The following is a 13,468-nucleotide window of genomic DNA, read 5'->3' as shown; positions in this document are numbered from 1 at the left end:
CCAGGAGGCTGAGGCTTTAACCTCAGCCTGGGAAAAGGTTAGCGCAGGCTGAAGGCTCATCACACAAGGCGGGGGTAGTGTTCAGAGATGAAGGTTTAATTTTCTGTCAGCAACACAAAGAAGCAATTATCACAATTACGAATGTTTGCTCGCATAAGGCTCAGAACTCAGGGCAGGGGGAAGCCAGCAACAGCTTTGCCCCTCCCCAAAATACTACCAAGTGACATTAGTTCACAAGCCGTAAAAGATCCCAACCGACTGGCCTGTTATCCCACAGCACATTGCACCAGCACCAGACTTCACCTAGATCAAACTGATCAGTTACATGGAGTCGATTTGGATGTGCTAAAGATGCAGCTCTAAGCACCTGAAGACCAGGCTGCTGTCAGTCAAACAAGAGCCAAGGCAGCTCATGCTGCCCCCACCCTCCTGGGGGCACTGGCTTACTATATTGCAAGGAGTACTTCAAAAAGGACAAAAGATGATTATCCCCGATTCAGCTACCGCTCCCACCTTTATTAAACCCCAAGAGGTGTGGGACAAGGCAAGCCATGAGCAGGGAAAGACACGGACTACACACTACAGCTTTGGTGACTTCATGTAAGTTTGGTTGTTCATGTGCTTCACTGGATTTTTGTGACGGCTTCATGGATGGACTTGGCCACATAGTCCAGGTTCTTGGTAGTCAGACCACACATGTTGATGCGCCCACTAGCCATCAGGTAGATGTGTTTTTCCTTGATCATGTACTCCACCTGCTTGGCTGGGGAAAAAATTGGACATCAGGTCAGAGCCATGACCCCACAGCTCAGAAAAGCCCAAAGAACCAGTCGAGGCTGCTTGAATCTTTCACAACAAGCAGAAAACTTCGAGCACTGGCCACTAAAATGCTGTCTGGTGCTTCATCCCTGCCTAGCCACAGAGGCAGTGATGCCAGGACACCAGTAAGGTCCCCGAGAGATTCCTGCCTGGACTGCTTCAGCCCAGTTCGACCCCCAGCATAACCGTCCTCACCCAATCCTCCTTTCACCAGGCCACCTTGTACTTACGGTTCAACCCTGTGAAGCTAAACATGCCGATCTGCTCTGTGATGTGGTTCCAGGTACCCGGGGTCCCAAGAGACTCCAGTCGAGACCGGAGCTCTGACCGCATCAGCAAGACCCGATCTGCCATCGTCTTCACATTGCCTTTCCTGCAGCAGGCAGGAAGCAGAGCGTGAGGACAGGCACCTGTCTGGTTTGGAGCCATCTGGCCAAGCCTGGCACTCAGGGAGACGGCTTCCCCCCGCTTTCCCTCTCCCACCAGCCCTGGCAACACGTACCACTCGGCAAAGAGCTGTGGGGAAGAAAGCGTAGTTGCCACAATGCGTGCTCCCTGGGAGGGAGGGTTGGACCAAGTGGTGCGCACAATCTTCTCCATCTGGGAAAGCACACGCTGCACGTTGTCTGCATCCTTCCCCACCACAGTCAGGTTCCCCACACGTTCATCTGTGGACAAGCCAAGAGACGTGAGCCATTGGTTGCACAAATCATGGCAAGGCAGCGCTCTCCCCACCCCCCAGCATGCCAGCCCCATCTGTCTGGGTATGATGCTACTGGGCCAGCTTACTGCCAGACACTCACTGTAGAGCCCAAAGTTCTTGGAAAACGACTGTGCACAGAAGAGCTCAAAGCCCTCGGAGACAAAGTATCGCACAGCCCAGGCATCCTTGTCCAGGCTGCCAGAGGCAAAACCTTGGTACGCCGAGTCGAAGAACGGAAACAGGAACCGGCGCTGCAAGGAGGAACAGTGTTAGAGGGAAACCCCTTCCCCACAACCTTCACTTTACCCCCCGCTGTCCCCCTAGGAGGGAAAAATGACCATTGAGCTTCTGGGTGAATTAAAAGGAAACACGGTCCTGCAACACCAGACTAAGATATTTTCTTTCTACTGGTGTAAAAGAATAGGAAGACTGAAGTGGTCAATAAAAAAAAGGTCAAACGCAGGACAAAACTGCATTTGAGGACACAGGCACAAGAGATGCACCACCTTACATCCTACTGTCCAGCACCTGTGAAAAGCAGGTGCCCGTGGATAATCTTCCCAGTACGAGAAACCTCACTGCAGCTCATGCCACAGAGTTTGAAAGCAAGAACTTGGAGACACGAGCAGAACTGGGATGCTTCTATCTTCTGTGCACAGACAACCAGCATCCTGTCAACCTCTCCCTTCAACACCTGCCGAGCAGGACTCTTCCAGCTCCTGCCACACCTCATGCCATTCCCTAGAGCCCATTTTGGATGCAAGTGCTCTGGCTGGCTCAAGAGCTACCTGTCCCCTCAGCACTGCTTTAGCCCCAGCAGCAGCCCATACCTTCATAACAGCAGCAATCTGCTTCCACTGGTCAGGAGTAGGGTCCGTGCCCGTTGGGTTGTGCGCACAGGCGTGGAGGATGAAAATGGAGAACTCTGGGGCTTTCTGAGGAGAGATTAGGTCTTGGTCACACACACACATGAGACTGGGCACCCACAGCAGCGGGAGAGGCCCTGAGCTACTCTAGGCACTGGCAGTTTCTTTTGTAGAGATCCACTTCCAGACACAGCACACAAGAGCCCAGCCAGCTGCCAACAGCACAGCACCAAGCTCCACCCATCCCATGCAACTTTTACTCACCTCCATGTCATCCAGCAGCCCCTGGAGATCCAGACCCCTCTTGGCAGCATCCCAGTAGTGGTAGGTTCTAATATCTTTAAAGCCAGCATCCACAAACACAGAGTTGTGGTTCTCTGAGGAAAGAAATCACTTTTCAGAAAAGCGGGCCCCACCTCCAGCAAGCCACCTTCTCCAGTCCCAGTACCTCCCTAAATGCCACCAAAATACGTGACGGAGACACTTACGCTCCCTTAATCCACAAGAGGAAGGCCCCTCTCTCACCGCCCAGGCCCCTGCCGTTCCTCCCTCACCCACTGACCCACAGGACTCTCTGCAAGGAGGCAGCAGCACTGACAACAGCACTCACCCCAGGACGGAGCGGAGATGTAGACTGGGGTCGCCGTGTTGTTGTTTCCATTGTACCACCGCCTCAGAAACTCCGCGCCGATACGCAGAGCGCCTGTCCCACCCAAGGACTGAACGCTTCCAATCTGCAACAGAGAGAGTTGCCAGCAGGGTCCACCCAGGTCAACCTCGCCTTTGGTGTGCAGAGAACAGGGGCTCTTGCAAGAGCGAGACAGGATCCCAGACGTGCTCCCTGGGGTCGCCCCAGGCAGGACACCATCCCCTTCCAGTGGTCTTCAACCTCTTTCAGCGCTCAGGCCCATCCAGACACCTTCTACAGTTATAAATAGACTCCAGTTATTCCCATTACTTTTTGGCACAGAGCAGATCCCCAGCTAGCAGCTTATTTCAGGAAAGGTAGTCTATTATCTGACTTCAGTTTCCCGTGGGGCAACCATTAAAAGATGAAGGAAAAAACAAATTCCAATCACAGCCCACGTCCGGTCTTTCCCAAAAACTACGACCACTTGCACAAACAGCTTCAAGTACATGGCTTCATCAAGTAACCTACGACCAGTAAAGACCACGTCAGAGCAATCCCCAAATCCCCAAAATGCAGTTACTCTGCACATTTGTGCTCTTCTGCTCCGTCTGCTGCATAGACGTGCCGGGGGTCCCAGCGGCTCTCCCATCAAGGAGCGGTCTCGCTCCCTGTCCACCACCTACCCGGTTCTCCTTGATGGCGGGGCTGTCGTCACCCAGGGCGATCCGGGAGGCGTTGGCCCGGAACTCGGGCAGGCCCAGGATGGGCAGGTACTCGTGGTTCAGGCTGTTGTCGTTGGCGATCATCTGCTCCACCTTCTTCACCACCGGCAGGACCCATGGCTGCCCCTCGTCCGTGCGGTAGGCTGCGAGGAGAAGGAGAGCCGTCCTTCCCACACCCGGCGGGACGCTGGGCCTCCCGGTCCCCGGTGGGGCCTGTCCGGGGCACCGACACCCAAGAACGGCGGGCAGGCCGGCGCGGGGCCGCCCCCACGACCTTGACGCTCGCCGGTGACCCGCTCGCCGGTGACCCGCTGCCTGCCCTGCCCTGCCTCCGCCCCGCCCGCACCCAGCCTCGCCGCGGCCCGGTGACCTTTCGAGCCCGGGTCCCGCCGCTGCCGCCCAGTCGCTCCGGCAGGTGCCGGGGCCGCCGCAAGGGCGCCGGCCGGCCTGCCCCGCAGAGAAGGGCCCCGCCGGGCCGGGGGGAGGCCGCGGACTCACCGCCCACGCCCAGGTTGACCTTCCGCGCATCCCCGTCCTCCCGGAAGTCCGCCGTGAGCTTGAAGACGGCGACAGGCGGGGCGCGGGGGACGGCGGTGAAGATGGAGGCGGCCATGGCGGCGCGGCCCCCTCCGCTCTGCTCCGCTCCGCTCCGTTACGGGCGGCGCGCGGCGCCTGGAGGAGACGCTCACCTTCACCGGCGGGGCGGTGCCGCCGCACGCCGCCGCCAATCAGCGGGCAGCCGGCGGCCCCGCCCCCGCCGCCAGCCAGCGGCGGCCCTGCGGCCCCTCGGGCGGAGAGCGCGCAGCCAATCGCAGCGGGGCCGCCGGCCGGCGGCGGTCGCGGCGCCCGCTGACGCGAGCGGCGCGGAGACGCAGGCGCTGCCTATTGGCCGCCGGCGCCCCCCCCCCCGGCCCCACCCCCTCCTCGGCGCGCGCGGGTTGGGCAGGAGGCGCGCGGCGGGGCCGCCCCGGGGTGCAGCGCCCGGGGGCGCGGCGTGGGGCCGGCACCGGGACCGCGGCCGGGACCGGGACCGGGGCCGCGACCGGGGGGTGCCGGCAGGCCCGGGGCCGCGGCGCAGGGGTGCAAAGCCGTCACAGGGGTTGCGGGGGTGCAGCGTCCCGGGGGAGGCGTCCGGGAGCGGCAGCGATGGGGGTGCGGGGTGGTCCCGTGGTGCAATGCCCGTGGTACGGGGTGCTGCCGGGGATGTCGTGCCCGAGGCAGCGCTGCTCGGCGGCAGCGCTCGGGGGTGCAGTGCTCGGGGCGCAGTGCTCGGGGCTCACGGCACGGTCCCCATAGGGGGCCCGGGGTGCAGCGTACGCGTGGGTGCAGATGAGCCCTGGAGTGCAAAGCTGGGGTGCACGGCAGCCCCAGGGGGGCCGTGCAGGGCCGTGCCCGGGGGTGCGGGAGGGTGCCGGGGTGCAAGGCTTGGGGGGTGCAGGGGGGTGCTAGGAGGGCCGTGCCCGGGTGCGGTGGGTGCAGGTGCAGTGCCCGGGGTGCAGGGTGCTCCCAGGGGTGCGGTGACCCGGACGAGGAGGGCTGTGAGGGCGGGGGGTGTTTCCACCCCAGGGCGGGTCACGGGCACCCTCCAGTGCAGCTGCCCCGGGGTTTTTAAGGCACTTTCCCGATTCCCGGCCACCTGCAGGTCAGGCGCTGTGGGGTTGCCCCCCCGAGAGCCTCCCAGCCCCGGAGAAACGCCGGGGTCGCCTGGGGGCGTCTCCCCTCCCAGCAAGAGCCTCCGGCCGGTGGCAACCACCGCCAAGGCGAGCCTTGCTCCGGCCCGCGGGGAGCCTTTGGGATCACTGCTTAGCTCGGGGCCCTTCTCCCCGAGCGCACGGCATCGTGCTTATCCGCAGGGAATTTCTCGTGGCGCCTTGCCGCCCAGCTCTGCATCCTTCCCGCAGGCGCAGCGCTTCCCACGGGGCGCCCCGAGCCTCTGTGGCTCTTGCGGGCCGCCCACCGCCCGGGGAGCCTCCCTCCAGCCGTGCGGGGACCTCTGGGGTCCCTGGGCGTCGGGGCGGACGCCGTCGCGGGGCGCGGCGGAGCGGCACACGGCCGGGAGCGGCGGCTGTGCTGGGGGATGTCGGCAGAGGGCAGAGCCGGCCCGCGCATCGCGCCGCCGCCGGGACCGGCCCCGCCGCTTGCCCCGCCGCTTACCCCGCAACCCCCGCGGGGAGCGGCACCGCAAGGCGGCACCGGCTCCGGCCCGGCCCGGCCCGGCCCGACGGGACGGGCGGCCCAGGGCCGCCCGAGCATCCCGCCGCGCATCCCCGGGGAGGGGGCTCGCTGCCCCCCGGTGCGTGGCCGGCTCCGTTAGGAACCTGCCGCCTGGCTCAAGCGGCTTCTGAAGTTTGTGGGAATCCGCCCGCGACCCTGCAGCATCTGGGAAAGGGGAAGGACGCCGCGAAAACCCCCGGCAGCGCGACCCCCCCGCCCCTCGTGACATAAACCACGGGGATACGGGACAGGAAAGGCCATGCTGTCCCCAAACGCTTTTGCAGACAACCCGTGTCATACAACCCTTTGTTAACCCAGCCAAGATCCCTCTGAAAACCAGTTCGGCTCCTCACCCCCCTCCCATGCCGAAGGTGGCTCCGCAGCCCGGCTGCCTGGGAGGGCGCCCGGGGGCACAGCCCTTGCCTCCCCCAGCTCCGGGCAGCACCTGGAAGAACTGCCCAGTGCACTTTCTGCTTAGCATGAGAGCAGGGAAGAGGTAGAGCTGCCCGGCGGCGCAGCAGCATGCCAGCGCTCCTGCCTCTGGAGAAAACAGCGTAATGGGAAAGGCAGAAGAGCAAGACAGTAGCACTAGACCAAGGCCTTGGCCCTGGTGGGGTTTTTAGTCCAACTCAGACAAAACCTTTATCGGACCTTGAGAAAAGGCCAAGCGGAAACCCAGAAGGGGCTTCAGGTCTGCTCTCTGCAATAGCTGTGAGACCCTGCAAACGCCTGACCTTGTGAGGGCAATTCCGAACCCCACCCTTAACTCTAGCCCTAACCTTAAATCTAACCCTACCCTTAACTCTAACCCTAAGCTTAACTCTAGCCCCAACTGGATGAAGAGCGCTTGGGTTTCTTGAGGTCTGTGGATGCTGCTAAATGAGAGACGCTGCAGTGCTGAGCAGGGAAGCAGCTGATGAGAACAAGAGCATCAGAGGTAAATGGGGGTAGCCCACCACAGGGTGAATCGTGTTTCCTGCTCACGGGGAGTAAAGGACTGCACAAGTGGGATGCTGCGATGGGAAAAGCTGACCAAGGCTGCTTAGAGCATCCTATTTCTGGAGCAGGCAGAAATGCTGGGGAGTCCCCAGAGTGGCAGGCTCTCACCGTGCTTACCGGTTTCTAATCCCACCACTCTCCAAAGAGCACTGGGATATTTAGGGACATGGCCAAGCCCTTTCTCAGTGCAGAGCAGGGAAGTCACAATGGTGCAGGGGTTCTGCCTGCCAAGCTGGCTGCACCAAGCCACTGCTTGGGACTGCCAGAGCAGGCTGAGCAGTGCCAGTCGCAGGAAAAAAATGCGGTTTCCCCAAATCAGCACTGTCTTGCTCTCCTTCCTCAGGGGCTCCTGGGCAGCCTGAGTTCAGTGCTGCCGGCCCGGAGGAGACCGTCTGTGCTGCTGCCTGTGCCTGCGAGGCCGGGGTCGCTGACCCAGCAGGAGTTACCTGCCGGTGCGCCTGGCTGCCCCCAGCCCGGCCAGCGTCCCATGCCCTTGGCGGCGCAGAGTGGGGCTCTGCTGGGAACACATGCAGGAACAAGACAGACAGGCACAAAGCAGCAGGCCGCCGGGCCCCTGAGCCGGGTGGCTGTGGGTTAGCAAGATCCCTCTGGCCCTGAGCTTTCATCTCCCCAGCCTACACAAAGGGTGCCACCAAAATGTATGTAAAAGCAGAAGAAACATGGGAGCCGGCCCTGAGGCAACCCTCCCTTCATCTCCTGCCTCTGACTGACAGCCAGCAATGACCTGCCACTCAATGGGGAGGCTTGCACACCTTACCCAGAGCGAAGGAGCCCCCCTGGGCATGCACTGCCGCACCGCACGCAGGCACGGCCCCCCGCACTCAGCCCCTCCTGGGAGCCAGAGGTAGGGGGGCTCGGCGGCCAGCCCGGCTCCTGCATTGCTCAGGCTGCTGCAGGGATGTGGGGACCACTGAGGACCAGGTGCTGCCCTCCCTGCACTGTTGAGCCCCATGTGGGCCTGGAAAAAGCCCTTCCTGGGACAGTACAGATGAGCTCTGCTCACCCCGTCCCCTTCACTCCCCCTTGCAAGGTCCACCCTCACACCCCTACAGCCTCTATCTCATCCTCTTCCTCGCCAAAGAGCCCAGCGCCAGGCGACCCTCAATCCCAGCATCACAGCAAGGGTTTAGGCTGCCCTGCCCCAAGGTGCTGCCCATCTCAGGCTAAGATTGGGTGCAGGCAGCGTGCGGGCAGGGAGCAGAGCCACAGCCGTTCCCAGTGGGTGCTGTGCAGGGGCTGTTTTCCCAGCCATCCTGCGAATACAGATGTTTTCTCAGTGCAGGATCCAGACAGAGGAGGGTAAAATGTTTTCATTCCAAGCTCCCGGGGTCAGGTCATGGTTTGTCTAAATGGCTTTTGTTGCTGTAATTATCAGATTAGCTGATCTCTGGCAGTGCGTTTAGGGGCAGCTACATTAACTGGGGATGCTGACACCCCCCCCGCCACCGCCACCCTGCCCAGCTGGGGCAGTGGGTTTGCAATGGAGCGATGGGGATCAGGGGTGCCAGGAGAGCCAAGTGAAAGGTTCATGCTTGGTTTTGAGCTGGTACCCAGCTGGACCCTAGCCCAGGAGCAGCTGGCACATTTGGGGAAGACAGCAGTGAGCCTCCTTCACCTCCTCAGTGCACATGATGATGCTGAGCTGGGCCTGATCCTTTCCTCCCACTCCAACCTGCAATGCACCGCAGCCACAGAGCTCCATCCCAGGCACCTGCCTGCCGCTGTGGCTGATGCTCAGCATGCAAACACAGGACGGAAGCACCTGAGGTGCCTCCCCTCGCTCAGGGCTCGTGCTCCTTGCAAGCAGCGAGCCCGGCAGGTCCTGGGGTCTCTGGGAACCCGGCACTGTGGCTGGGATGGGGGACTGCGGGGCCAGTGCCTGGTTACGGGGTGCTGTGAGGGGCAGGCAGCCCCCCAGCAGCCGGGGAGGCGCGGGAACAGGAGCGTGAGATACCAGGCGAGACGGAGAGCGTGACGGGGAGATGAGAGAGCAGGGTGAGGGGCAGATAAAGAGGGATCAGGAGTTTCCGGCCCCCGCCAGCCCCTCGCCTGGTCCGTCTGTCAGCGCCTGCGAGTGCTGATGGCACCGAGCCCTGGTGGCAGCGGGGGCCGCAGGTCCTGCCGAGGGGCACCGTCAGGGGCTGGGAAGGGGCCCCCGCCGCTGCCTTCCTGCTGCACCGGGGCACCGGCAGCAGCTCGGATCCCAGCACGGCTGGGGACGGGCAGTGCCCATCCACAGCTCCATGGTGCCCCCGAGGCTGAGCCCCCGGCCACACTGCCCTGGAGCACTCACCTCCTGCCCTCCCGCCCCCGGCAGCCCCACTGCACACACAGATAGGGAGTGCCAGGGATTTCACCCACCAGCATCAAAAAAAATCAGTTCCTGCTCTGCTGAGCTGCAGGTGAACACGCGGGTGCTCGGCAGCCGCTCACTCGGGTACTGTGCCCGTGGTGGCTGCCTGACCCCGACACATCGTCCCACCTCCTCTCTCGCCTGCTGTAGGTGGGAGCAACAGGAGTTTCCCTTGAGCAAGGCAGAAGCTCTAAAGAAATGAAATAATTCCAAATCAGAAAAGACTTTATAATTTCTCCATAAACCAAATTATTTAAAATGTGGTTTCACTGCATTTCAGTTTCTGAAGTCTTATAATGCTGGAGCATAACATCCCACTGAATGAAGACTTCTGGAGCAGAACATCTACATCTTCTCTTTTAAGGAACATTTCAGCCTCTTTAAATGCTTCAGAAGATTTCAACAGCAAAATTTGGCCTTTAAACACCATGTTCCTGAAGGAAGTTTTGGCTTCAGCAAAACGTAATTAAAAAAAAAAAAAAAAAAAAAATTAGTGGAAGCTATATTCCTGGTATTCTTCTTAATTGCCACCATGACAGAGCTTGGTTAGCTCCATATCCATCTTCTTTGTTTCCAGCTGAAAGACAGAGAGCAACCCAGAGCAGTGAGGACAAAGCCTGTGCACCCCCAAGAAGGAGCATATCCACCAACCCAATCAGGCTCAAACTCTCCTGCCATTGCTGCTGCCTGGGCACAGCCAAAGGTTCACCATTTCGCTATTTAAACCGATTTTGCACATCAGTCCTGATGTCCCTGGAGTGCCAGCCTGGCCCAGGGACTACTCAGGACCTATCCCATGGCCATGCTCACTTCTACGGCATCCGCTCATCCCCCAGGCACCCAGGAGGAGCACAGGCACCCTGGGGAAGCACTGGCCCTGAAAGGGGCAAGGGATGGGCTGGTCCCGGTGCTCACCATGGGATGAGACACTGGGGCTGGGAAAGCACATTTCAGAGATCTGCTTTCCCCTAATATTTCCTTTTGCATCAGCACCCACTGGCAGATGTCAGGAGACCAGTCTGTGGACAATGACCTGCCCAGGCGCTGATGCCCGGTACCCGGCACATTAAAGATGGTTTCCCAAGGGTGCAGAGGACCAATGGAGAAAAGACTGGGCTGTGGGTTCCCGAGCATCCCTAGCCCTGGAGCAGGACAGACACTGCTATGTCAAGGGATGGACTTTTGCACAGCCAAGGAAGCTATTTTTGGGAGGTCTGATGTGGGGAGATAGCTGCCACCCCTAGAGGTAGTGAACGCCCTGTCCAAGCCTCTGCCCCCTCACCAGCGAGACTCGCTCGTGCCTTGGGACAGAGACACCCGACATGTCACAAGGAGCTGCTCCGCCGCGGCGTGCCCAGGCTGCCGGGCAGCTGCAGGAGCCCGACTGCACCCATGGGGCCAGCAGGACGGAGACATCTGTAGCACAGCCGGTCCCAGCTGGACCCCTCCGGGCAGGGCGTTTGCCCCGGCACGGCTGGGATGAGGCCAGGAAAGAGGACTCCAGCTCCCTTGCAGGGAGCCCGGTGTTGCGGGTAGTTTCTGGACCTTGGTGTAGGAACAGATTTACTGAAAACAATTTATTTAATATCAAAAATAATTTCTTACGGCGTTTTGGCTGGCGTCAGCCGAGTGCTTACTCACCCGGGAATTCAAACAAAGGCAGGGCTGGCGCTCAGCCAGGGGGTCGGGCGCTGGGTGGTCGTGTCCATCCCGGCCTCGGACCCGCCTCTGGGTCACTTGCAGGCTTGTGGCATGATGTCTCCATCTATTTATTAGAAATGTTTGAACAGGAAATGCTAATGGTTTGGGTTTCTGGAGACAGCTGGAGGGGTCCGGCTGGAGCTGCTGGGAAGGGGAGGGTGCGCTGGGACGGGACAGCCCGGCAGGGAAGGGGGAATCGGTGCCACCAGCGCTGCCACTGGGGATCTGTCCTCTCTGTGTTTGGGGTGGAGGACCCAATGGGAGATGAGACTGGGGAGGGCCCCAACAGCTCTGCTGCCTCCTCCTTTGCTGCTGGCTGCAGCCGCTGCTGCAAAACACAAGGCTGCAAGCGTGGGGCTGCTGCCGGCATGCCACCGTGCCCGCTGCCTGTGCCCCACGCCGCCTGCGCCCCGCACCGCCGGGGTGCACGGGAACGGCACTGCCGAAGCGGTGCAGGGGGAACGGCGACCACGGGGCCGTGCACATCCCATACCCAGCCCTCGGGCTCGGGCCTGGCCAGTGCCCGTTAGCGTGGGAGGGATGTGAGAGCGCAGCCTCCCGCTGCAAGGGGGTCGAGAGGTTCCTACGCAGCCTGGCTCTGGACCGGGCTGTTCCTGCATTTGCTGATAACAGCGGAGGTGAAGCCTGACCCAGGAAAGCAGGCAAGATCCGCAGAGATAAACTCCCTGCAGCAAGACAAAAGCACTGACCTCCACACAGCCCGAGCCACTGCGTTCCCACAAGCACAGCAACAATTGCCCAGGAGCAGCAGCAGCAGCAGCAGCAGGGAGACCTGCACCAAACCCCGCCGGCCAGCCGCTGGGAAGGGCCTGCGCAGCAGCCGGTGACACTTTTGCCAGGATCACTGCGCAGAAACCACAGCTCCAGGTTTTTAACCAGATCTACTGCAGATATCAATCGCCCAGGCAGTGACAGCAAAGAGAGCCTGCTGTTGTCGCTCGCTCCTCATTCAGCGGTGCAGTGGGCTTGGCGCTGCCTGTGTTGCACAGCCAGAGGGATACTGCACAAGCACCCCCTCGTATTCCCTACCTTACACTTCTATGCACACACTCGCAGCATAAACAGGCTTTAGGTTTCATCCCTAAATGCAGCCGAGGATCTTACGCACTCAGGCATTTCAGGTTTCAGCACCTGCTTTGAGCAGAGGCTGCTGTGGCACCGCACACGCCCAGCGCACCCAGGGAAACAGAATGGCAGGAGTGGGGTCAGCTCTGTCTCCCCATGCCTGGCCTGTGCCTGGCTAATGGGCCAGGAGGCTGGAGCCCGCCTGGCACCTCCATGGGTCCCTGTGCCAGGTCTGCCCCAAAACAGCAGCAGCTGAAAAAGGCAGAGGCTCTTAATGGGATTTGCAGAAACACCCAGCTCAGTTACACGTGTTACGCCTGTTGTCTCGGGCATGTTTTTAAAATCTTTATCTCTGCATCATTAAACACTGATCTACATTTGAAAAGAATCCCTTCAGTTCCCTACCTCTGAAATGAGGATAACTATCCTTCACCTCATAGCGGGGTTACGAGGATAAACAGATTAAAGACTGCGAGATATTGTGGCAAAGAAGGTTAAACAAGCCCCTGTGACAGACGGCCCAGAGGCAGGAACCCGCATCAGAGCGATGTACAGCATAAGCCGCCGACCCACGTCTGCACCATGCTAATGACCCCAAAACCCCAGCGCCAGGTTTGCTACCGTCTGCCTTCCCAGGATGTGGTCCCCAGCCAGCCAAAAGCCCCCCGAAGGGCTAGTGCCCCAGCCAGGGATGTGCACCCATGCCCTGACCCTGGGAGCAGGGTGCGCAGGGGTGCGGGGGGAAGGGGGTGTCCATCAGGAGCTCAAGGCTACGGGAGCACATCGGTGACCCAGATGCAGCAACAAGGGGCTGCAGGGTGGACACGTGGTGTGGGCGGCAGGGCGCAGCAGGGCAGCTGCCCCCTCTGCACATCCCTCCCCGCATCCTCACAGCGGGACACCTCTCTGCTACTGCCCACAGGCCTGCCCATCCCTGCCTCACTGGGCGCCCCGGGCAGGCAGGGACAGCAGGGAGATGTGTACTTCTGCAGAAAGAGCTGGTGGGGGAGAGGATGAGCCAGACAATTACTGTCTGGAAAGTCTCACCCGGGTCCCTAGTAAAATAATGGCACAAATATTAAGAAAAGGAGCTCTGTAAACATCTAGAGGATAATGAAACCATGAGCTATAAGCAGGATGGGATCTGTAAATAAAGGACTGTGCCAAAACCAACAAGCCCTCCATAATTGTTTTGGATAGAAGGACAAGATTAGTGCAGGAAGCGGACTCGGCGGATGTCATGAGAGGAGACCTGGAAGCACCAGGTCTGTCCTCCTGCCTGACCATTAGAGAGACCCCGGCACGTTTGGGCAGGTTTGAGGGGGCTGACCTGCACAAAAAGGTGCTCTTGAT

At 60.5% G+C, this 13,468-nt stretch overlaps 1 protein-coding gene across 1 annotated transcript; it reads right to left on the bottom strand.

The window, feature by feature from the left end:
* Positions 1 to 75: 75 nt before the first annotated feature.
* Positions 76 to 4,460, bottom strand: GOT1 (glutamic-oxaloacetic transaminase 1). The gene is made up of 9 exons (XM_069796727.1): positions 4,240 to 4,460; positions 3,703 to 3,884; positions 2,999 to 3,122; positions 2,653 to 2,765; positions 2,353 to 2,457; positions 1,623 to 1,773; positions 1,322 to 1,487; positions 1,050 to 1,192; positions 76 to 763 (listed from the first exon to the last, which is right to left on the bottom strand). Exons 1-9 carry the CDS (start codon positions 4,352 to 4,354, stop codon positions 624 to 626), a joined length of 1,239 nt encoding a protein of 412 aa, XP_069652828.1. The 5' UTR covers positions 4,355 to 4,460; the 3' UTR covers positions 76 to 623.
* Positions 4,461 to 13,468: the final 9,008 nt, after the last annotated feature.

Source organism: Haliaeetus albicilla, chromosome 11 (genome assembly GCF_947461875.1).
Source record: "Haliaeetus albicilla chromosome 11, bHalAlb1.1, whole genome shotgun sequence".
NCBI classification, from domain to species: Eukaryota; Metazoa; Chordata; class Aves; order Accipitriformes; family Accipitridae; genus Haliaeetus; species Haliaeetus albicilla.
The sequence above is the reverse complement of the archived record's forward strand: the minus strand, read 5'-3'. Positions and strand labels throughout refer to the sequence as shown.

Excerpts from the sequence above, each read along its gene's own strand:
- GOT1 (XM_069796727.1), bottom strand. The coding sequence starts at position 4,354 with ATGGCCGCCTCCATCTTCACCGCCGTCCCCCGCGCCCCGCCTGTCGCC. Across the intron at positions 3,123-3,702 it reads CCGCCATCAAGGAGAACCGG|ATTGGAAGCGTTCAGTCCTT; the intron begins GTAGGTGGTGGA and ends TCTCTGTTGCAG. Across the intron at positions 1,774-2,352 it reads AGATTGCTGCTGTTATGAAG|CGCCGGTTCCTGTTTCCGTT; the intron begins GTATGGGCTGCT and ends TCCTCCTTGCAG.